Here is a 25,913-nt window from a genome sequence, read left to right as displayed (position 1 = left end):
CCTTTCCTGCTTGTAACTATTACCAAAAAAAAAATACCGTACGACTAATGTTGAATATCAAAACATAAACAGAAGCCGATTTGCTCATAAAACCTCTTTAACATATCTAAATAAAATTTTCTCTGGAGCAAATCAAATATTTCACGAAAAACAATCCCATGTAGACTAGTTCAAGAACTGGACAATGGCTTTATAACCAAACTATTCTTCCTTCTTTGATACCTTTTTCTTTAAAGATAAAACTACTAGAATAACTGAAAAATACCAATAGCATACAATAGATGTAACCAGACAATCCTTGTATCAACGAGGTATATAATTACATTTTCGACAAGAGGGGCAGCTAATTTGATGACAAATAATTTCATCGATTAAACGAGAGACACTTGAAAACCACTTTCCAATACCAAGAAATGGTACCGTAAAATATCCATGTACCAGTTATTCCCAAAATCTAATATAACTATAATTGAGAAAACATCCTAGTACCATTGCAATGTTAAGCCAGAAGCAACTACCTGGGTCCTTTATGCTCTCTCCTACTCTCAATCACAACCTTGTTCCGCATGTCAAAATCAACCTTGTCCAGATCAGCAACTGTTCCGAGGTAGCCATAAAAGATCCTCTTTTTTTCTCCATTCCTCTCATCCACCTTCACAAGATTGGGATTTTTATCATCGTCATCCTTCCCTAAAGTCAAGGGCTGTAGATGGGACCAAGCCTTGCGACCACGGTTTTCCTTCTCAAAGTATTCAGCGAGCCTGACAGCATCGATCAGGCCTGACTGATCACTGGCAAACTTGACCACTGTAATACCGAGATGACCTTCTCTACCATACATGGACTTGCACTTGCCACTTCCAAACCCAAGGTCTGAAAGCACAAACATTAATAGTAAAATGAAATATTTCGAAAAATGTTAGATTCATTGAAACTTTGAAGTGCATGGTGAAGCTCATTGAGAATATCACTAGCCCAGGGGTTGATTTGTTGATACATTTTTGCAAGATATTCAGAATCATGATAAAGATTCCTCAGTAGATTTTTAAAACAATATAAGACCCATTGAAAAGTTTTTGCTCTTCACAGTGGCTGCTGACAAGATGCAAAACACTCGCATTGTACTAGTGAAAACAAGTAACAGACAGGCTCACTTATTGGGATCAATTAAATAAATGAGCCGCCAAGAACCCACTGTCAATGGCAGACAACAAACCAGTAACACAATGACATGTACTCATGCAGCAAATCAACTATATGCATGAAATGCACTAGATAAAGAAAACATAGTTGTGAAACAGATGAGAAACAAATTTATCATACTGCCTGGTAATGACGAGCACAAGCAAATGACAAACATACAGCAATCCAGATTTCAAACTTCAAGGTGATCACAATGAAAATATATTATAGAAGCAAAAAACAAAGAGTAACTTATCAGAGAAAAAGACAAGTTTGTGAATCACAACAAACAGGTTAAAAGCAATGTAATGAAAGAAAGAGATTCTTAACCATAAAGACAACAATAGAATTTGACTTGTACACATCTGTGTGCCAGAAAAGGATCCCCTTCACTACTAAAAGGAAATATCCATTTCTTTATCCTATGGTGGCACTTCCAACAATTCTACGGTTATCATTTGTTCAAAATTCCTTTCCTCTTATTTTTATATATCTTTATATTCAACCACTAAAATTTCTGCCATAGATCAACTTCAATATTAATCTACCCTAGATAAACAAGTTGACATCTCCACTGCTGAGGACCAAATCTTTACCCCTCTGCACCAGTTAAATTGAGAGAGAAGGGTTGTTTCAGAGAGATGAGAAGGCGGCTCCCATATGCTGCTAGCAGTTATAAATTCTACAATGAATGATCTAAGCAAGCAAAAATCAACAATTTAGTGAATATATTTATCAGTGAGAGGCAAGATGCCAACCTTACTACTAATGGTACCTCATGCAACTAAACAACATTGTAATTGGACCATTAATGAGATTTGGTGTGCTTATGTAAAACCTCCTTGCTGGCCTATCCCTTTGGTGTAATTTTATTTCTAAGCTTCTCTATGTATTTGGAAGGTCATCTCCCTGATGTCCGAGTATGTCTCAGACACAAGCATCAGATATAAGTACATGAAGAAAAATGAAGAGTCAGAGTAATATAGGTCGTTACACAATTATTAGCAATTAAAAAGCTATGTTTGCTAGACTCTTCATATTTATTGAAGTACCCATGTCTAAAACTTGTGTACAACACATGGATATGGAGATATAATTTCCAAGGATCCTCCAAATACATGAAAAAACTTAGAAAAATCTAACCATACCATGTCGCATGCATACCCATATATGACACTCACACCGAGCAACATAGATAAAAAGAAATACAAGATCTTCCCTGCCAAAGGATACACACTTCTGAATGCAATCAATGTGGCAGGCTATTGAAACTCTCAGAGTGCAATAAAAATACTTGAGAATTACTATTTGCAGAAATACATAAGCTTCATGAAGAAACCATGAGCACTAAGTATTTCAGAAAAACTATATGGCGTTTTCTAATTTCTCCTACATTTTGATCAAGTATACAACTAAATGGATGTCAATCTGCAGCAGTTTGAGGAAACATAAAAATATAGAAAAGCTAAACATAGTCCATAATGGAAAACCCGACTTTCTTTAGTGCTCATCTTCTCTAAGCATTTCTCCAGAAAAGACAAAGAGGCACCTTGGCATTTGCCCCTTGAGCATCATCCTAGCATTGTTCCAGTAAATAATAATAATGATATCACAAATCTAAAGCCACCAATTAACTGTTACTAACTGAATATGCCTGAACTAGCAGTCTGACTAGCAACAAAAACCTGCAGCATAACTACTCATGCACAAAGGTTGGAAGTGGACTATGATTAAAAGAAGCAAGGACTTGAGTGCGAGAGTAGGATATGGGAATGTACCCTACACAGGTATTGTCAGAGAGTTTTATAAGCTTCTCCATGTATTTGGCGGTCATATCCTCATACTCATGTGTCTGACAAAGTTTTGGATATGGAAACTTCAACAAAAATGAGAGCAACAAAGAGCAAAAGTGCTTGCATACATCAAGGAATCACAAACAAGCTAAACTACAGTCAACATTATCTAGAAGGTCTCAAGAGAACAAGTAAATTTGGAAAAATGGAACCCGGTATAAGCACGACAGACATAAGGCTCCAATTAAATCAGCATCCAAAAATTTCAACAAAGTAAATCTCCTCAATCTCATCACCTTGGTACCAGCCGAAAAGGCCAACAGCAAAGCAATCTATAACTTTCTTCATTGAAAACAAATTATAGTGAGCGGGTCTCAATGCACTATATTTTAAGAGAGAACTTACCGGACATAATTGAATTTTTTTCCTCCATATTCAATACTTACCACCACAACAACCAGAAGAGCAAACAAATGTTAGGGTGAAACTACTAAGATGGAATTAAGGAACTTCATGATGATAAAATACTTGTTCACTGCATATTGCAACTTCATTGAATACCAAAATGGCGACATTCAGAATCAGACACCAGTCATAAAACTGTAAATCATAAACAGCAAAATGGCAGAATAGTTGACACGAGGCAGAGAGAAAATTAAACCATAATACAAGTAAAATAAGACGGATTCATGGGAAATTATTGATGTTAGAGAATAGTCTCTGGACACCAAATTTTAGAGCTCAGACAAAAAGGTTTTTAGATGACAATTTCGTGATGTTTTCATAGGGAATGTTGAAACCAACATGTGATTTAGCGTACCTTGACCCAAAGCACAAATTTACCATCAAAGATGCCTATATAATAAATAGGCTCACACTCAATGAAATACTAGAAATAACATTTACTCATCTATAAATAACACGGAAGAATGCATAAACAAACTTAGCATTATTTCAAAATAAGCCCAAAACCCAAGTTAGCATGAAGGCAAGCATGACTGAGGAATCCATCACATTAATATCCTTGCTTACCATTTCTTAATAAATTTCATGTTGACTCCAAAAGAGAGGAAGCTAAGCTAGTTTCTTCAAACCAAATGGTTTCACCAGATTATAGGTTTCAATAGGTAAGGTAAAAAAGGTTCAAGGATATTTTATCAAGCCAGGGCTTTGATCTGGATATTAATCAAGACCAGTTTGAGGACTATTTGCCTAGTTTAGTGAAACCAATGTTTTGATATGGATTGTAATTAAGACAAGTTTGAGGACTACCTGCTCAAGCTACCAAGTCCAGTCCAACTTAACTAATATCAGATAAAGCATAATTCATCCAACAACCATAGCTAAAGCTTTGATAGAAATTGGCAAGAGCATCAGAAATATAGAACCAGCTTGGTTTTCTCCAAGATTGATATTAATGCTCAGGAAAAACTATGATCCACTTATAGATCAGATAATGCAAAATTTAGTCCATTTCCAAGTCCATGTCAGACAAACATGAGATCCCATCAGGCTAGATCCACAAAAATTAGCACTTAGCAATAGTGGTTAGAGACTATAAGCATCAACCAGAATGGGATAAAAATGTAAAGGAATTAAAACAAAGAATCAGCACTAAAAAAGATTAAGACCTTAATAAGCGCAACTAAAGGTTCAGGAGTGGCCACAGTGACCATTCAAGCAGGAAACGATGAAGAATAAATGCAAGCATAATCAGAAATATTATCCACAACCAAGAATAACATACGTTTAAATCACACTTATTATTAAAAGGATTGAACAATGGGAAAAATGAAAGAACCAGCAAGCAACAATTGCTGTCTCAACTTCCACTTAATAAGCAAATGCAAAATTAAGGAATCAGCATGCCCCAAATTTATCTCAAGTTTCAAAAAAATTTATGGGGGGAAAATGTATATATAGTATATTTGCTGCTTTGCTGGATAGAGCGCTCCATGAGTTGGAAAGAATATTAAAAATGACCCTCTACTCATAAGTTTATCAGGCCAATAGAGATAGCATAGTTGTGCCCTATCCTTGAAAACTTGTGTAAAACAAAATGGAATTGACTAATCTAACAAGAAGTTTGATTAATGACAAACGATGACTGGTCAATGCACTGACAACATAATTTAAAACTTATAAGGAAAGAGAAGGGGAACTAATTAGATTAAAAATCACCTAAACAAATCACTAGCCACCATATTAAACACTGATAATACTGAAGAATAATGGGGCACATTATACCTCTTAGTTTATCAGGCCAATAGAGATAGCATAGTTGTGCCCTATCCTTGAAAACTTGTGTAAAACAAAATGGAATTGACTAATCTAACAAGAAGTTTGATTAATGACAAACGATGACTGGTCAATGCACTGACAACATAGTTTAAAACTTATAAGGAAAGAGAAGGGGAACTAATTAGATTAAAAATCACCTAAACAAATCACTAGTCACCATATTAAACACTGATAATACTGAAGAATAATGGGGCACATTATACCTCTTAGTTTGCTATCCATTGCTTTGTTCCCCAAACCTTCCATGCGCCCATCTTTACCCTTTCCTGTAATTGTATTATGTACTATCACCACAGGAGGCCACATAATCAAATCCTCTTGGTTTGAGACTGCTTCATCTGCAGGTAAGAACCGATAGGCCTTTGAATTATCAGGAGGCTTTGAGTAGTTCCATCCCATTAGCACACATAGAGCCTTGTGTAAGCCTAAGTGATCCACACGCAAGTCAGCATTATCTGAGTAGTATGTGTGCATTATCAGACCATGCATATCAGAGAAGTCTTTAGAGGACCTGTAATTTTTCATATCAAGTGCATTGAAGAATAAAATTCAGGTCTTCCTTTGAGACATCACTTGAATTAGGCTACAAGATTGAACTAGGGAAATGAACAAAAAATTATTCAGCAGTTTGAAAATAAGTTGTACAAATAAAAGGGGAAAAGTAATGTGCATGGCATAGAGCCAAAATATTGAATTGTCATCTGGGTAGTCTGCAAGCATCGAGATAAAACTTGCACAAAAGGCAAATTTGAACACTGGATTGCAGTGAACTTATTCCATATGATAGCATAGCCAAACAACCATTTCCTTATTTATATATCATTAGAAATAAGGGTACTGTCATCACCCAAAAATTATTGTAACCGAGACTGAATAAGAGAGGGGGAGAGGAAAGCGATTGCAGTTGGATATAAATGCACCTCCCAAAAAGCCCCAACTAAAATATAAGGTTGGTTCAAAAGCTGTAGATTTATCAGCAATTACAATAACAGGCAACAGATTATACATGGATTTTGAAGAAATATACAGCTACAACAGGGTGTCAGATCATAACACCAGCACAGACAATAGACTAGACACCCAAAAAAGTTGAATCAAGACCATGAGAAGTTTCTCTTGCACGGAAAAGAGAAGTATCAAAGAAAAAAATAGTATAAGAGATTAATACTTGCTTCCTCTGATAAGAACCAGATATACACTCTTTATATGCCAAGACTTCACTATCTACTTCATGATAAGAGAATAAAAGCGAGGTTTCCATTTCTAGCGCCATAAGCAATACAAACAGAAAGATCACTCAATAACTTTAAAGAATGGAGGCAAACACAAAAGAAAGCCCTGCATGCTCTATACATGCCTGCATGTGGACATTATACTTGGTGGATAACACAGATAACACCATAAATTAAGGTAAGTTTACAGCTAAACTTGAACAAATGAGAGTCACCCCAAGGGCCACTCTACAGAAAAGTAGTCAAATCAAAAAAGAACAAAAAAATTTAGCCACCATACCACTACATGCTAGGTAAGGCAAGAAAAACAGAGTAACAGACTAATACTTTTAACTTACTCTAGCAGCCTTCAGCTTCAGAATTACTAATAACTTATCAACTACCAAAAGAATGGCCATTACAAATTACCACAATCAGGCCAACCCAGCAATGTCATGCGGGTAAGAAAGAAGTTACAGACCATGGTATATTAGTACCAAGCAGCATAAAATATCGGCCATAAACTATCAACAACTAAGCCACAAGGACTAACGTCTACCAGGAATATCCAAATCAAAGCCTACAAGAACCTAAGGTAATTACAACATGTTGCTATAAAAGAATAGGTAATTATAAAATGCAAAAGGTGCAATTTAGCTCCAACCTACGACAAAATTGTGATGAAAGGTACTTGGAAAGGGATCTGAAATCCCCTTACTTTCCAAAATCAACTAGGGACATGCTTACTACCCAAAAACAGTGACTTGGTGAAACTGCAAATGGTCAGACTCATTAATACTGATGTTAATCTAAAAATCAAATTTACCATATTGAAAATGAAAATGGAAGGGAATCTAATATTAAAACCCATCAGAAAAAATAACATAGCCAAATATGAATAAGTAACCCTATAGGACACAGAGGCCAGCAACAGAAAAAAGCGCTACAATAATACAACATATATAAAACAGCAATTTTATCTCTGACAAATTTTCCACTGCATGGATAAATAAACTGGTGTCCTTATGTACAACTCCAATCACTATTGCATCAAAGCACTATAGAGAAATATACATCTGGAACAACCTACCCTTCATTTTATGAATAAATTAGGCTTGAGTCAGTAAATAATCAACAATGAAGAATCACCAACACAGCAATCCAGCACCAAAGCTTGCTAGCAGAAAGTGCCATTTTTCATTTTTATGATGAAGACATAGACTTACTTGGGTTTGATAAAAGACCGTAATACAAAATAACACAAGCAATGGCACATGAGAAGCACTTCTCTGAACCAGTTAGTAACAGCAAGCAGCCAACAAAACCAAGATTATAGTAAACCAAGATTAACTATGCCACAAACAAAGCAAACCAGAAAAAAGGTAATAGCAAATCCAAGATTTAAGGTCACGCCAAAGGGATCAGATTGCGCACTTACCTAAAACCCTAGAAATGTCAGATTGTTGAAAAATTGTCCGGAAAATCATTTATAAAAGGGAGACAACACTGCCTCAGCATTGCATTACCTCAACTGAATTTAACAATTATTTGTAAGCACCATCAGTATTATTTATCCATAACTTATTATTGAAACTCACCCGCTAATCCTTATTAGTAATAGTTTATGCTATAAAACACCTATCAGACGAAGAAAAGGAAACATTGTATTAAAACCCAGACATTATCCAAAAGAATAACACTTGACAAATATTATTCTAGAAAGAAATAGGTAAAAACATCAAACACCTGCACTGAAAACGATTTCAGTGCTATGTGCAGTAAATGCAACACAAGTCAACTAAATTCAAGCTCCAAGATATTTGCATCCTTAAGTCAATATCACCTATCAAATACAGCACTCTAGCTTAATATATTAAAATGTTAACAGCCACATAACAAGCAATCTAATCTAAGTAGTTGCAACACAGCAAATTAAGAAAGAACTGAAGCATCTAAGCAGTAAAGCATTATTTTTTGATTTCAAATCATAATATGGAACTCAAACAATGAAAAATAGCATTCAAGAAGTTAATTCCAATTCAGAATCAAACCTAAATTTGGCATTAGACTTGCCACAAGCCAAGCATTGAAGCCGCCCTTGTTTACCATCCTCGAAGTAATTCTTTTTCTGCCCCGTATTCTCAAAAACTGCCTTCACAAAGTGCAAAAACGCCTTCTTTAGAGCACTTTGATCAACCTCCAAATGCTTATGATTAAACCCCGCATTATTATTTTGAAATCCCCCACCAACTCTCATATACTTGGCTGCCCTAGTTTCCTCATTTCCAAGCGGGCTACTCATTCCAGTTAGGCGGTCTGACCCGCCTGGCCCCAAAGTGTAGATCTTTTCCTTCTTCTCCTCTCTTAGGTCTTTGCCTTCATCGCCGTACTTTCTCTTTAACGGGCCAGGCCCGTCACTCGGCGAATTCCAATAATCGCGATTATCGCGGAAGCCCATTGATGGGCTACCGAAGTCACGAGGTCCGAGTATGGGTCGAGTCGGAAAGTCCTGGTAATCGGGCGGGAGAGCAAAGTAGGAGCGGACGCTACCGTCGTAAAGGACGATTGTCCGACGCTCCAGCATGTGGAATCCATACGCCGGTGGAGGCGGAGGGCCAAGGGCGGCAGGATCGGGGAAGGGGAAGGGGGGATGAGCTTGATTGGGGTCGGATTGTGACTTGTTATGAGCAGCGGAGCTTGGAGGTGGGCCAGTCCTGGTGCATGGGCTGGGCTTGGTGTAGGACTTGTGGTCGGCGGTTGTGGAGGAGGGGTTTTTATTGGCGTTGGAAGAGGAAGATTCCCAGCGGGATTTGCGGTGGTTGTTGGAGGAGGATGACGGTTGTTTTGGCGGATTCGGTCCCGCCATCATTGGAATTTAGTTGGATTTTAAGGCTTTTGGATGCATTTAGGGGAAACACAGGAAGATGGAGCTTTTATTCGCTGTAAAGTTCACCCGTAAATTATTTAGATTTTCAAAAAAAAAAAGTTCAAATTTTGCCCTCAACCCCTATAATTTGTCAAAGTTTAAGATTTAATTCAGTGCTTGTCAAATAATTTTTTCACCTAATGACATCAATGTGGTCATGTTTATGTAAACAAGGATGGCGTTTAATCCATAATTTGAGTTCTTTCTTCTATAAAGTTTTGAAAGCAAATTACTTACTAACACAAACTTCTTACTACTGAGAATTGGATCAAATGCAACTTACATTTGGTGGAGCATTTACTTAGCTAAAGAGGTTCTTAAACAAGGATTAGTAGCCACACCAGATCGATTAACTTACTTTTTGGATTACTCGAATTTAAATCCGTAAATTATTTGAGTATTATTATCTAAATTTGAATCCGAATTAAATATCATCATCGTAAAAAAACTAAATTTAACATTTTCAATCATATGTAAGATAAAAATCCAAATATGAATCCACAAAATAATATAAATTCAAACAAAAATTAATTTTAAATAACATTTATTCATAATTAACACTAAATAAATGTAAATTAACAAAAATAGTTAAATAACAATCCAAACATATTAAACATGACAATTTTACAACAATTCAAATATACAAAACAACTTAAACACAAGAATTCCAAACAAATTAAATATTACATAACAATCTCAAGTAACTTAATTACTTAACCCTCATTATTTAATAATAATTGAATATAGTATCATATAAATCATACATATATATAGGGTAAATTTTCTAGTTGGTCACCCAACTTTTAAGGCGTTGTCATTTTAGTCATCCAAAATGAAACCCTTGCAATTTTGTCACTTAACTTTTTAGGGCGTTTTCGTTTTAGTCACTCAACCGTTAGATTTCTAATGCCACTTAAGTTGTATATTCCACATCATGTTCACACTTTCATTTTGATCACCCAAAAACATCCCTTTTTTAATATTGATTGGGTAAAAAAACATTAAAGATTAAAGTGAAAAATTGGTAGAAATTAAAATAATGTTTTAAAAATTGTCAAATTGTACTTGTTTGTCCCCTTGCCGAAAGTTCTAAATATCTTTTTTTTTTAACATTGAAATTTTAAATTTCAAAACATCAAAATCAATTAAATGAAATGTTGAAAAAAATTATCCATTGGTAATGTTAACCGATTTGTTACTGTAATATTGAAATTAATTAAATTAATCTCCTTCTAAATTTTAAAATTTTATTTTATGTCTCCATATTATTATTATTAATAAAATCAACTCAATAACTCATATTTAATAATTTTCTGCAAAACTTAAATTTCTTTTTATTATATAAATTTATCTTCCATATTAACTTAAAAGAAAAGAAAAATCATTGCAAATAAATAAATTAATTGCTTATTTTTCGTTTGGGTAAAGAAGTGATGAAAAAATTCTAGGTTTTATTTGGCATGGAAGATAAATTTAATTAATTTAATTAATTGTAAGAATTTTTCTTTACTTTTAGCTTAGTATGAAAGACTCAAGATCATATAATCAAAACAAATTTGAGTTTCATATACAATTATTAAGGATGATTTATTTGATTTGATTTTAATTTGGAAACATAAAATAAAATTTTAAGATTTAAAAGGAGACATTGGTTGACATTATAAAGGGATAAAAAATTTTCAATAACTTATTTAATTGATTTTGATGTTTTGAAATTTAAATTTTCAATATAGAAAGAAAAAGAAAATTAGAACTTTCGACAAAGGAATAAACAAGTACAAATTTGACAATTTTAAATGTATTATTTTAGTTTCTAACATTTTTCACTTTAATCCTTAATGTTTTTTACCCCAATCAATATTTAAAAAAATTGATATTTTTTGGGTGAGCAAAATGAAAGGAACCTAGAAGTTGGATGACTAAAATGAAAGTGTGAATATGATGTGGCCTGTGCAAGTTAACTGGTGTTAAAGATTTAACGATTGGATGGCTAAAATGAAAGCACTTTAAAAGTTGAGTGATGAAACTGCAAGGATTTCATTTTGGGTTGCCACACTCGGTTTCCCTTGAAACCCAAAAATTAGGAACCTTTAGGATTTAAATTAAACAAGACCGTAAGCTAGCAGTCTCTACTGAAAATTTTGAGAAATATAGAGGCTAGTTTGAACATAGTTGAGCTTCAAATCTGGTTTGGTTAGATTAGAATCAACTAGTCTCTTAGTGGGAGACAAAATGGTTGTTAATGGACGGTTCCTAAACAGTTGAAGACTTTGAGAGAAAGGCTATAAATAGCTGGGGAAAAAGACTTTGATGAGAGACTTCTTATTCAATATGTTTCATTTTCGTCTCTTTCCTTGGTCGCTTTGAAGGAGAGAGTCGTGGAATCTCTGCATAGGTCGATGATCGTAAGATTTGAGTAGGGTACACTTTAAAGATGGGGTACACTTTATAAGACCATGGCTTGATTATGGCAGCATAGAGAGTCTATTGGGACAATAAACGGATGGAAAACCAGAGTAGTAGTTATGGGACAACCCGCAAATAAGAAAAAAGGGCTAAAAGGAAAATGGAAATATGGGCATACATTAGTTAACCAACGGGTCGAAAGAATCCGTCAATAAAATGGAAATATAAAGCAGGAAAAGACTACTAGAATAGAAGTTGTGAAAGCCAGTAGAGCATATGAGTGGTAACCCAGTAGAAACTAGTCATGGGAGTTGACTCACTAGCGGTGCCTAGTGTATAGGTGAATGAAAGATGGTTTAACCAAGGATTGTAGATAAGGATCTGCCATTAAGGAATGTTGAGGACGCTCAAAAAAACCTTATGGGATAGTGGCTTGTCATATGTAAGCTAGTTACTCCATAATGAAAAAAGGGGTGAGCTAGAACTCATCAACAAAAAAGGATACACCGAATGATAGAAATGTCTGCAAATTTGATGAATAAATAACAGTTTCACTTTCATCTCAGCTACAATCGAACCGTCATCGGATAGTGCTAACTGAGTGTTCATTGCACGAAGGGTAAACAGAGATTTCCGACTCAAAGCATTAGCAACAACATTGGCCTTTCTCGGATGGTCGTCAATCACAAGCTTGTAATCTTTTAGCAACTCTAACCACCTCTGCTGACGTAGATTCAGATCTTTCTGAGTCATCAAATAATTTAAGCTTGTGTAATCAGAATAGACATGACATTTCTCCCCGAACAGATAGTGGTGCCAAATCTTCAATGCAAATACAATAGCTGCCAATTCCAGATCGTGTGTCGGATAGTTCTTTTCATGCGGCTTTAATTATCTCGAGGCATAAGCTATGACTTTGCCTTCCTGCATTAAAACACAACCCAAACCATTCAAAGATGCATCACTATAGATTACAAATTCCTTACCCGACTCTGGCTAAACTAGTATTGGAGCTTCAGTCAACAAATTTTTTAACTGATTAAAACTTTTCTGGCACTTCTCTGACCACTCAAATTTAACATCTTTTTGCAGTAATCTCGTTATTGGGGTTGCAATCATAGAGAAACCTTTTACAAACCGCCTATAGTAATCAGCGAGTCCCAGAAAACTTCGGACTTCTGAAACACTTCTCGGAGGCTTCCAATCTAATATTGTTGAAATCTTGCTCGAATCAACCCGAATACCCGGTGCTGATACAACATGTCCCAGAAAACTGACTTCTCGTAACCAAAACTCACATTTACTGAACTTCGCATACAATTGTTTATCACGCAAAGTCTGTAGTACTATTCTCAGATGCTGGGCATGCTCAGGTTCATCGCGAGAATAAATCAAGATATCATCAATGAACAATACCACAAATCGATCTAAATAATGTCTGAAGATCGGATTCATTAAATCCATTAAAGCAGCAGGTGCATTAATAAGTCCAAAAGGCATAACTAAAAACTCATAATGTTCGTACCTTGTTCGGAAAGCAGTTTTCTGCACATTTGAGTCTTTGACTCACAACTGATAGTAACTTGATCTCAGATCTATCTTCGAAAACACAGTAGCACCTTTTAACTGATCAAACAAATCGTCAATTCTGGGCAGAGGATATTTGTTCTTTATAGTCACTTTGTTCAACTGACAATAATTAATGCACATTCTCATCGTGCCATCCTTCTTTTTCACAAACAGGACTGGAGTAGCTCAAGGTGAGAAACTAGGTCTATCAAACCCTCTATCTGTCAATTCTTGCAACTGAGACTTTAATTCTTTCAATTCAGTCAGAGCCATTCTGTACGGAGCTATCAAAATCGGAGTTGTCCCAAGCAGTACTTCAATGCCAAATTCAACTTCTCGAATTGGAGGTAATCCAGGGAGTTCTTCAGTAAACACATCAGTAAACTTGCAAACAATAGGCACTGATTCTATTTTCTTCCCTGTCACTTTCGAATCAATCACATAGGCAAAGTAGGTTTCACAACCCTTTTTCACATATTTCAGAGCTTTCATTGCAGATATCACAGTTGACAACCCGTTCAGATCACTAGACTTAATTCGGATTATCTCGTCATTCTTGCATCTCAAATCAATAGTTTTCCTTTTGCAATTCACAATAGCATCGTGCAAAGTTAGCCAATCCATACCCAGAATTATATCAAATTCATCTAATGGTAACAACATCAGATCAGCCGAAAAACAAGAATCTCAAATCATCAACGGACAATTCTTGCACACTTTATCAACCAAGACACACCAACCTAAGGGGTTCGATACTCTAATCACAAACTCAATAGACTCTACAGGCAAAGTATTACTGAATGCTAAATTTATGCATATATAAGAATGATTAGGTCTTGGATCAATCAAGGCAACAACAATAGTGTTATAAAGAAGGAAAGTACAGGTAATGACATCTAGAGATGACGCTTCTTCGCGAGCGCGAATAGCATATGCTCGAGCAGGTGCTCTGGCCTCGGACCTCACAGTTGTATCTTTGGCCGTTCTCTGACTCCCACTCACATTCCTGGCACCTCTAGGTGGTCTCCCTCTAGCTACAGTATTACTCAGTCTCAAATTCTGTACTGTAGCTTGTTCAGCCAATTCAGGACAATCACGGATAAAATGATCTAATTATCCACATCTAAAGCAAGCTCGATCATTCAATCTACAACTTCCCAAATGTCTTTTACCACAATGCTTGCACTCAGGTCGATCGGATCAAACATTTCCAACACTTGCAACTGAAGTAGTAGGAGCTTTGAAACTCGAATGCTATCTAGCTCGATCTCTGTTCGAATGTCCCACATTAGCCTTTGAACGGCTATAATCCTCTCGGAATTTATTTGATGCAGATTGAAACAATTTACTCGAGGATCTCTTTCTTGCATCTCTAACTTTGGATTCAGTTTTTCTCTTCTCTTTACCGAGTTCTTCGACTTTACATGCTAGATCAACGAGCACAACAAACTCTTTGATTTCTAAAATCCCGACTAATAGACGGATATATTCATTTAAACCATCTTCAAATCTTTTGCACATTATTTCTTCGGTGGATACACATTCTCGTGCATATCGGCTCATTCGAACAAATTCTCGCTTGTATTCCGTGACGGACATATGACCCTGTTTAAGCTCGAGAAACTCTTTTCGCTTTTGATCAATAAATCTCTGGCTAATGTATTTCTTCCGGAATTCAGATTGGAAGAAATCCCAGGTAATTCGCTCTTTCGGAACAACAGAAGTCAGAGTTTTCCACCATTGATAGGCTGTATCTCTCAACAAAGAAACGACACATTTAACACATTCATCAGAAGTACAAGAAATTTCATCGAACACTCGGATGATATTCTTGAGCCGAAACTCGGCTCTCTCAGCATCATCATCATTAGTGGCCCTAAATTCTTCAGCCCCAAATTTTCGGATAATTTCACAACTTCTCTAAACTTTTGGGCCAAGTTGTAAATAAGAAAAATATCTTTAAAAATTTTCTGAAATAATTTCTTTAGAGAATTTTCTCTCTACAACTTTCTCTTGAATTCAAGTGTGTGCAAATAATGGCCCAAGACTCTCTTTATATAAGAAGAGTTTAGAGAGTTCAACTATGATTAAACTTAATTACTTTAACAATAAATTTAATCTAATATTTATCTTTAGCTTATTAAATTAATAGAATATTTATCTATAAGATAAACATTAAATTAAATTTAATATTAAGATAATCACTTTAATATTAAATTAATAAAATACTATTAAGATAAGTATTAAATTAAATTTAATATTAAATATATTAAAATATTATTATTTTTGGAATAGTTAATCTGAAAGCAAATTCTCTGGTAGAGTCCCAGTAAGAGTGTAATTCTTCCACTTCTCAATCACCGAAGACCCACCATCGCCCACCATTTCTCGGCCACCAAAATGCTGCCGTCGCAACCGTCGACAACCCAAGCTAGTTTGGTTCGAGCCAGTGATGGCCCGACCGGTTCGTTCCAGCCACCGATTGGATAGTCGTCCCAGCTTCGGTTCGACTAATTTTTGGGTTTTGGTCTCAGTTTTGAGTTCTCGGGCCCAATTTACGATCTTAGGTCCAATTTTCAAGTTCAATTACCAATTAGGCCAATTGTCTCACTTGAAAATTAATTTCCAAAAATATAATATTAATTTTAATTAATTTGATTAATCTATTTTACTTAATCAAAATTAATTTTCCCAAAATTCACTTAGATTTTCCAAATTAAATTTTCAAGAAAATTCTTTAATCAAATTCTCTAATTGAACAATTTTTACGATCACTCAATCTAATTCCACATTGAATAAATCAACTCAATTAAATTATTTTCAAAGTCGTAAATTTTTTTTGATTCAAATGCAGTCTAATCAAGCTTTTGTTCAGCTAGCGGAGGGACCAATCGGACATATACAGTTAGACTCTAGTAATTGCAATTATATCTAAAAGTATTGTTTTGATAATTCGCAATTACTTAATCATGGAGTCAGTCCACAAGAAGTACCATGATTGAAAACTCCTTATTGTATACTATTTACAAAAGCAATTCATCTAACTGCTTTGTCCAATGACCTCGTCATGTGTGTGTTACCCTCATATGATATCCTTAATTCTTTTGAGTTAAATCCATTTACTCAATACAATCCTATTTTATCTCATTGTCACAATTGTGTCTTCTTAATGATTAATATTGTAACACCCCTAACCCGTAACCATCGCCGAATTAGGGTTACGAGGCATTACTGAAGAAGACACAATTTAGCACAAACATTTATCACCTTTCATGCACCAATGAATAACTATACATTTGTAACATTACTAAACTTAGATGTCCACGAATAATTTATACTAGATTCGAAAATATAAATTATAAAACCAATTCACCCCAAATTCTTTATCAAACTAATTAAACATATTTTACTTATTATAAAATATCATAACAAATCACATATATATTAAAATTTCATTAGCATAAACTTATGACTATATAGTAAAGCATTTGGACACTTAAATAAACATTAATCATATGTCACTTTCATATACTTAACTTACAACAATACATTCATTAAATAAACATGTCCGCTTGTACATTTTTAAAACTACAATTAACCATATCAATTTATATCATTAACTAAATATCCATTTTAGAACACACACTACAAATCATAGTATACTCAATTTACACATTCAATAATCAAGCCAAACTACATATACCTATTTATTCACCTCATGAAATATGCGCATAAGACCACATTAATTTGAGCCACATTCAATCACCTCTATTGAACATATTATGCCTTCACAAATCTAATCATAGTAAACCAGCCATAAGCGATCACATTACAAGCATATACATTTTCTTTCACAAATAAATAATCGAATCCATATGACTATTAAAAACCGAATCATAGAAAAGCAAGTCATAAGCATAAGTATTCTTTTTTCTCGTTAGTTACCAAATATAAAAGCAAATCATTTGCCACTTCCAAGCCAATTCATAAACTACTACCAAATATCATTTATCAACCATATCCAGTTCAATGAAGCCAAATTATAACAAACATTAAATATAAACTATACCATATATCAAATTTATTATAATGAACTAATTATAAATCATATATATACCACTATTCCATACGAAATCATAAACCAATCTCACCACACACACACACATATATATACCATGAAATATACTTCCAATATAAGTTTTAATCATGACCAAACACACAAGTATTAACATTTTGATCAAGCCATTTTCGCATGGCCTCATATATATACAACTCAAAATCAAACATAATGTGACAAGCCTATACATGCCATATATTTAAGGTTCCAAACTTATAAAATACCAAAATATTGGTCGATAGTGTGACAGATTTCCTTGACAATCCCCGAGCTCATAACTAGGTTCCAAAATCTATAAAACATCAATCGAACACACACATGGTAAGCTTGAATAGCTTAGTAAGTCATAAGCAAAGAAATCATCAAATAAACATTAGCAATATAATTTCAACTTGGCCGAATATAACTATCTCATGTACACACAAATCGCTCTTTTAACAAGCATAATTATATCATCAACTCAATTACTATACTTGCCTTATTTTCATGAACATTTAATTTCTCACGTACCTGAACCATTTATCTCAATTTCACATTCGATCTTGACTCGACATTGCCCGTTGAACTATTCAAAACTTATAAGGATACTCTGATTGTACGATAAGCTCGTACAATGCCAACGCCCCAGACGAGGTCTTACATGTAATCAAATATCAATGCCACTATCCCAGACATGGTCTACACGAAATCATATACGATGCCAATGTCCCAGACATGGTCTTACACATAAATCTCAAATCGATGCCAACGTCCCAGACGTGGTCTTACACAAAATCACATATCAGAATCCTATGGTTCGTACGGGGCTTTCGGATGTCGTAATTCCATCGTATCAAGCTCGTAACAAATCTACCATGCATAAAATGATTCAACATTTACACATATATTCCTTAAAATTTAATTCGGCATTTAACATACATAAATATTCAAATTAATAGAATTTATTTTCTTATGAACTTACCTCGTACGAAAACGAATGGATGGAATCGACTACTCGACCACCTTCGACTTTCCTCGATCTAATTCTGTTTTCTTTTGTTCTTGATCTATATAAATTCAAATTTGGCTATTTAATAACACATTTCATTCAAATTTATTCAAAAACACATAAATGGGTAAATTACATTTTTGCCCTTAACATTTCACATTTTTCTCAATTTAGTCCCTATTTCAAAACAACTCAAAATATTCAAAATTTCAACATCCTATAGTTAGGCCGAATTTTACTAAGGTTCATAGCAACCTTTTTATTTCATTTATTTCACATTTAGACCCCTCAATTTACAAAATTTACAATTTAATCCCAAATATGCATTTTTATTAAAAATCACTTAATTAAACATGATAATCTAACAACATATATTTATTTTCCATCATCAAACAAGAAAAACAACAAATTCTCTTCAATGACACATCACAAAATACACAACCAATTCAAAAATTCAAGCATGGGCTAGTTAAAACATAAAGAAACGATATCAAAAACGTAAAAATTATCAAAAACCGAACAAAGAACATACCTAATTTAAAGCTCCAAAGTGCCAAACAATAAAACACAAAAATGGCTTCTTTTTCTCTTCAAGTTTTGGCAAGAACAAAGCTAAAATGCATGGCCATTTTGTTTTTATTTTATTTAATACATAATAATACAACAATTACCATTTTATCCTTATTCATATAACATTAAAATCCCACTAACTAATGTCCATACTTGTCCATGCATTAATTCAATGGTCCAATTGCATCATAAGGACCTCATACTTAAAAAGTCATGTCAATTCAGCACTTTAACAAATGGCACACAACTTTTGCCTTTTCTAGAATTAAGTCATTTTTCATAAATCGGTACACAAATGATAAAATTAATTCACAACAATTTCACACATATCAATTACATACTTTAAGCATGAAAAATAATATTAAAATATTTTTCTAACTCAGATTTGTGGTCCCGAAACCACTATCCGACTAGGGTCTAAATCGGGCTGTTACAAATATGATCACTGTCAACAAATGACCGTGATAAATTGCTTGTTCGAGAACGAGTAACCCGTGGCCACGTTCCATATTTATCAATCCACACAATGTCAATGAAAGGATATTGTTAACTTTTTAATTGAGCTATGAATTCCACTGTTTCTAGTAAAGTCATTCTATGCACAAGTCATGTACTCAACATACTGGTTATCAGCTCGATCATCTTTCGAGCATAAACCTCCATTTATATTAAAACACATGAGTTACATACAGATGGTTAGTGACTAACTTAGGATTAGGTAAATCACACCATGAATGTCATAAGTGAATTAATTCACAAATAGATTTATAATTAACTCATCTTGGGTCTAGTCCAATGTACCATTCTGCCAATAACTATATCTATGTCTCTACACGTGGAGTCAATTGCTCTGATAGCCAAGACTGGCCATCTCCTCAATTGGAATTATAGACGACATAATAATCCTTCTTAGTATTTGAATTAAATGTTCACTTTGATTCTTTTACGGGATTATGGACTCATTTAGATTATCTACTAAAGTAAGTTATCTTTCTCGCAATGTAAACATTCTTACAATGCCACTTATCATCAGTTTGAACTTAGACAATGAATGAGCTAATATTTGCTTGCCACAATTTCGCTATGCATGCAAAATGAAAAAGACAGAGACACAAAAGAAATAACAATGAAATGTGAAATTTATTTATTCATCGTTCAAATATATAGAAAACAATTACATATTTACTACAACATGGGCACACTTCCAACAAGACATTCGAGCATGGTACTTCGGACAAGGTGGATTACAAGGAAGTAATCTAACCTCTATTTTTCCCAAGAGGGGTCTAATCTTCCAAAGGGACGGGGAATCTTGCTAGTTATCATAGAAGTTGGGATGCTAGCAAGTCCTTTGGGACTAAGGTAAGAGAAGAAGTCCCATAGACTAAACTGATTTGGAATGATTGCTAAGGGGAAGATACCTAAGGACTATTAGTAGGGTAGATCATGGGACTACTCTTTAAGAACATGGTGGAAAGAAGATTTCCACTCTAGGAATAAAAGGAAGAAAGAATACAAATAAAAGAAAGGATAGAGTTTGCAGAGATGGTAAGACAATCATATGAACTGTCAAGGCTGAACGAAAGTTGATATAATGATCGAAAAGTAACTACTTAGTGATCTATCCTCCTATGGATAGGATCGGGAGTAATATAAATTCTGATACGAAGGATTTAAGAGAATTTACCCGCACAAGTAGGGAGTTATTTGTATTTAGTTCTTTCCATTTAAACCTCTGTAATATGGGTCTATTTTTGTGTAATGAAGAAACTTACTAAATCATCCGAACTTACAAGGGTTTGATTTGTGGTTGCAGGAATTGTAGATTAAGGAACTTGGTGAGAGACCAGGCCAAACCTTGTTGACTCAAGGAGCTCTGTAGTAAAGTGTTATGCACATAGGAAGGGGGTATCGTTAAGAACTTCACCATGGGGCGACTATATTGTAATTAGTTAAATACCTTAGAGTCTGGAGTTTGGACGGTGAACTTTATTTTTTAAAATATTGTCACTATTGTAAGTTTATTTTATAAATAGGTAATACAACCTGATTTAAAATAATAAGTTCCAATCATGTATACAAATCTGATTCAGTTGTGACGCTCCATACCCGGATTTGACGAACAGGTTGGGTAAGGGTGTTACATGGGTGATCAAAATGAAAGCGCCCTAAAATTGGGTGTCCATTTAGATAGTTTACCCATACATATAATATAGCAAGTTACATAGGCTATATATGTGACAAGTGATGCTCTCTTATTTTTTCAGTATTTAATTTTTATAATTATAATTAAATATATACCTTTACTATTAACTATTTTTAAATATATATTTAAAATAGTGTTGTAAAAGAGAGATATGAAAAAAGTAACCATCTCTGCACAAACAACACATAGAATTTAAGTTAGACCAAAAAAACTTTAAGGTATGTGGCAAATTATTTATTTAATTAGTTATTAGATTTCAGATTCTCATTATTGTGTTTGTATTTTTATATTTTTTTAATAATGTATTTAATATGTAATTGTTGGTGAGTGGGGATAAAATAAACTTATGAGAAATTAATGAAGGCTTCAAGGTGTGTATCAATGTCACTTTTTTTAAGGTTCTATTCGCCCACCTATATTATGGTGTGCAAATAAGTTACTAATAAATGAATCTTGAGGATGCAATGAAGCTTAATGTCAGTTTACGTTTTGCATTGACGGAAATAGTCCATTGAGCACTGAGCGGAGCATAGCAATGATATCAATTTCTATAAAGAATTTCTGCAGTAATTTTTTATAAAACAATCTAGAAATATAAAAAATGGTGGGAGAATAGAAAGAAACTTTTAATGTGTTTTTTTGGGTTGTCATGCAAATAAAACTTCACTCCTATTTATACGAGGCCTTATGTCTCTTCATAGGGACATAACTACCCAAATGTATAGTCATATCTTTAGCAATAAACATAATTATTCAATAGATATCTACTTGAATAATTATGACTATTTGTTATTAATTAAGTGAAATAACTTTTGATAACTTATAACTTTTCATTTGCAACTATTGGAACACTATATATTTTGGAAATGTTCCAATAGTAATACCATTTGCAACCATGGAGTTTGGAGATCCCGTTTGTTCGATGACCCAAATGGAAACAAACGGAGTGCCTATCCAACTACTGCAACGACAGGATCTAATGGCAATGATTGCTAATGTTGTTGAAGCTATGGTTGAGATATGAGGTTAAATTGAAATTTAGGGTTTTAGGAAAACTTTATGTTTGTGATTAAAATGATATTTGTTGCTGACCTTAATTCGATTTACAAAATTCAATGATTGCTTTAATTTTATCATCTATTTTATTTACCAAATGCAATTGTGTGTTAAACGTGGTATATAGTAGAAGAGAGCAAAACTCGATTCGATTCGAAAAAATCAAATTTTTTTTTCAAATTTCGAGTTAATAGAATTGAGTTATTCGAATTATTCGAGTCAACTCGTATAAGTAATATGGCACCCCAAACCCGGTTGGGACGGTCGACCCAAATTTCGAACATCACATTAGTCACCAAAGTGAGTCTCTATTTAAACCACCACAAAACACACCAACCAACCAATTACACCATACAATTAGTCATGTAATATTTAATAAAAACCTAATATCACGCTTCTGTTGTGCTACTCTGATCAACAATCAACAACAAGACTAATTTACAATTTAATATTTAACAGACAATTACCTCGAAAACTTTAGTTAAACATACATGCATGCCATAGGGTATTTTTAAAAGTGCTATATTTGTAAGGACTTAAAAAACCGTTTTGTTTAAAAACATATAATTAGATTTAAATCGTAATATAGTAAAATATCGAAAAAACTCCATTTCACAAGGTTTGAAAATAGTATTATAGGATTATACGTATAAGTCTTGTTTCGAAAGATCAATTAAAACATTGCGCACAATTTCATAAAATTTGTCATTTAATTAGTTCGTAGGCAACTAACAATTTACGTAATTAGCCCAATTCTACATTCATGCATACTAAACATTCAATTGTTTTCTAAAACACACCTTTAACATCTAGGTCTTACCTCAATGTCCAACGGCTTTTCCACATGCACTTTTGAGTTAGTCGATCAATTAATCAAAGCATTCACCGAGCAATCATAATTTACTATTCAATCATCTATCTAAAGCACTAGTAAAAGTTCCAAATTAAACTAATTAAAGAGTCCATAATGTCCAATTACAACCCGACAATTATAACTATAACTAATTCTAAAACCCATAATTTAGTCTCATATTAACTTCTTCATTATGTTTGGGAACACAGCGACATACCTAGGTATAGCCTCGATTTGGATCACTTGGATGACTCACTTCCACACCTCTTCACAAGCTAAATCACTGCAATATTATAAAAGAATGGGAGAGTTTATGAAAGCTCAGTAAGTGCTCAAACATACTACAAATAAACATATCAATCAGGTTAGGTGAAATAAGCATACCTAAATGATTCACTTTTATCACAACTCACACAAGATAACAATTCACATGAATTAAACGATTCACATAGAATAGGCAATTCATATAAAATAAAAAATCATATGAAATAACAGTTCATGCATAATAACAGTTCATTCAATATAATAATTCATTCATACCACATCATAACTCATATATCTCAAATAATGATAAATTGGAATTTTTGTGATTATAAAATACATAGGGGACTCTATCACCACCTATAAGTGGACTCTATCACCACACATTGAATAAATAGATCTCCTTATAACGCCTCACTTTTGGACTCAAAGAGACCTATGCTATCTCCGATATAAGTTTAGCACGAATGCTTACACTCTCCAACACTCCCAACTCATAGAGCCTTATCTTGTCTCCATTGAATGGAGCTACGCTCAACATTCAATTATCTTTCCAACGTTATCTCAAGCATAATGCCCACTGCAATAATGCGGGTGAGTACTCACAATCCTATGGCATGCCAACTATATCCAATGGTTCTATAAGGTCACAATGCCAAAATATCTCTTTAACATATTCACAATATTCAGTATAATAGGGCTCGCAATTAAGCAGAGCTCACACATTATAACACAATTCACAATAAAGCATGGTTCACAAATAATATAACTTTCATGCAACATATATTGCACACATAACACAGTTCACATATCATTCCTGACATAGCTCACATAAATCATTGTTCGCATATTTTTATTTAGCATATGGCATGCAATAGCTTAGCTTAATACAATGCAACTCAAAATATCACAATACACAATTTGGCAAATTAATATAGTTTACCATAATGATATAATTTGCCAAGTTAACATTGTTCACAATATAACATAGTACACAAATATAATTAGCTCGCACTATAGTTGAGCTCGCACCTAGCATTTCATGATAATATAATTCTACACTAATCAAAGCTTGAATTAACATAGAGTTCATAATTCACATACTGGTTCGTACATGCATGGATATACACATTATCAGTAAAATTTGCATATTAAAAGAGTTCACGTTATTTTTTTATATTAATTCGTAAACATTACAAAACCCATCCACGCATGTATATATATTATATAAAACATGACCCTCAAATGAATATATATTATATTTTATGACCCATAAACATATATATTATATATATAACAAGACGCATTAATATATCATATATATATACATATCTATTTAGAACCCCTTGTCACATCAAATTTCAGCACATTCCAAGTGCCATATACATGTATATATATTATATAAAGCAATTCCCCTACACACATATATAATCATTAAACGCATATATATTGTATCATAAGACCCTACACACATATATATTGTGTATATATAACAGAACCATAAACGCATATATTTTATATATATAACAAAATCCACGCATATATTATATATATAACAAAACCCACGCATATATAGGTATTCTGCAGGGGCAAAGCTAGAAAATTTTTTTAGGGGGACCGAAATTAAATTGTAATTTTTACAATAATAAAAATGAAAATATTAAAGGATTAAATCAAATTTTTATCATTTTTAGGGGGTCAAAGTGTAATTTTACCTTTACGAATTTAAAATTTTAAAAATTTTAAAGGGTCAATTTTCTATTTTAGGGGGGGCAAGGTCCCTGCCAGCCCCCTAGATTCGCCCCTAGTATTATGTATATAGTAGGACCCTTTTACTCATATTTATATATTATATTTATAACAAGACCATGCACACATATTTATATTATATATACCTATGTATTAGTACAATAGCTCACACCTACTAATATGCACACACAAGCAACCATTAAGTGCACAATTTCACACACTTGTCACGTCAAATTCCATAGTTTATAGTTACGATTCCTATAATTACATGCACAATTTAAATTCATGCATTTGGCTTATTAAAATCGCACAGCATGCATACCCTACACTTAAACAAAATTGCAATGGTTTGCACTAGGAGAAATCAAGGTTCGCATATTAATTGAGTAGGGGTCCGCATATGTTAACTTAGCCTGCATACTGGAGTTTAAATGCAATATATCAGACCACTCACCTTAGCAACCATTGCTTCAACTACCATGCTTAAGTAAGTTTCTATTTGCCTTTGCCTATGATTGTAGAGGTTCCCAAATGAATTGGCACTTTTCATACACATCAAACACGTTATAAAGACATTACAAAGACATTACTAACACCAACAAACATGGTTGTAGAGGCTTCCAAATGAATTGACACTTTTCATACACATCAAACACATTACTAAGGCATTACTAACGCCAATAAACACCATTTAATCATTCCAAAATCATAGATCAAAGCCTATT

The 25,913-nt window shown here is 33.7% G+C and overlaps 1 protein-coding gene across 1 annotated transcript; it reads right to left on the bottom strand.

Moving 5' to 3' along the window:
- Positions 1–251: 251 nt before the first annotated feature.
- Positions 252–9,490, bottom strand: LOC107891937 (uncharacterized). Its single transcript, XM_016816860.2, has 3 exons — positions 8,539–9,490; positions 5,480–5,787; positions 252–873 (listed from the first exon to the last, which is right to left on the bottom strand). Exons 1-3 carry the CDS (start codon positions 9,354–9,356, stop codon positions 515–517), a joined length of 1,485 nt encoding a protein of 494 aa, XP_016672349.1. The 5' UTR covers positions 9,357–9,490; the 3' UTR covers positions 252–514.
- Between the last annotated feature and the right edge of the window lie 16,423 nt (positions 9,491–25,913).

Source organism: Gossypium hirsutum, chromosome D09 (assembly GCF_007990345.1).
Source record: "Gossypium hirsutum isolate 1008001.06 chromosome D09, Gossypium_hirsutum_v2.1, whole genome shotgun sequence".
NCBI lineage: Eukaryota > Viridiplantae > Streptophyta > Magnoliopsida > Malvales > Malvaceae > Gossypium > Gossypium hirsutum.
The sequence above is the reverse complement of the archived record's forward strand: the minus strand, read 5'-3'. Positions and strand labels throughout refer to the sequence as shown.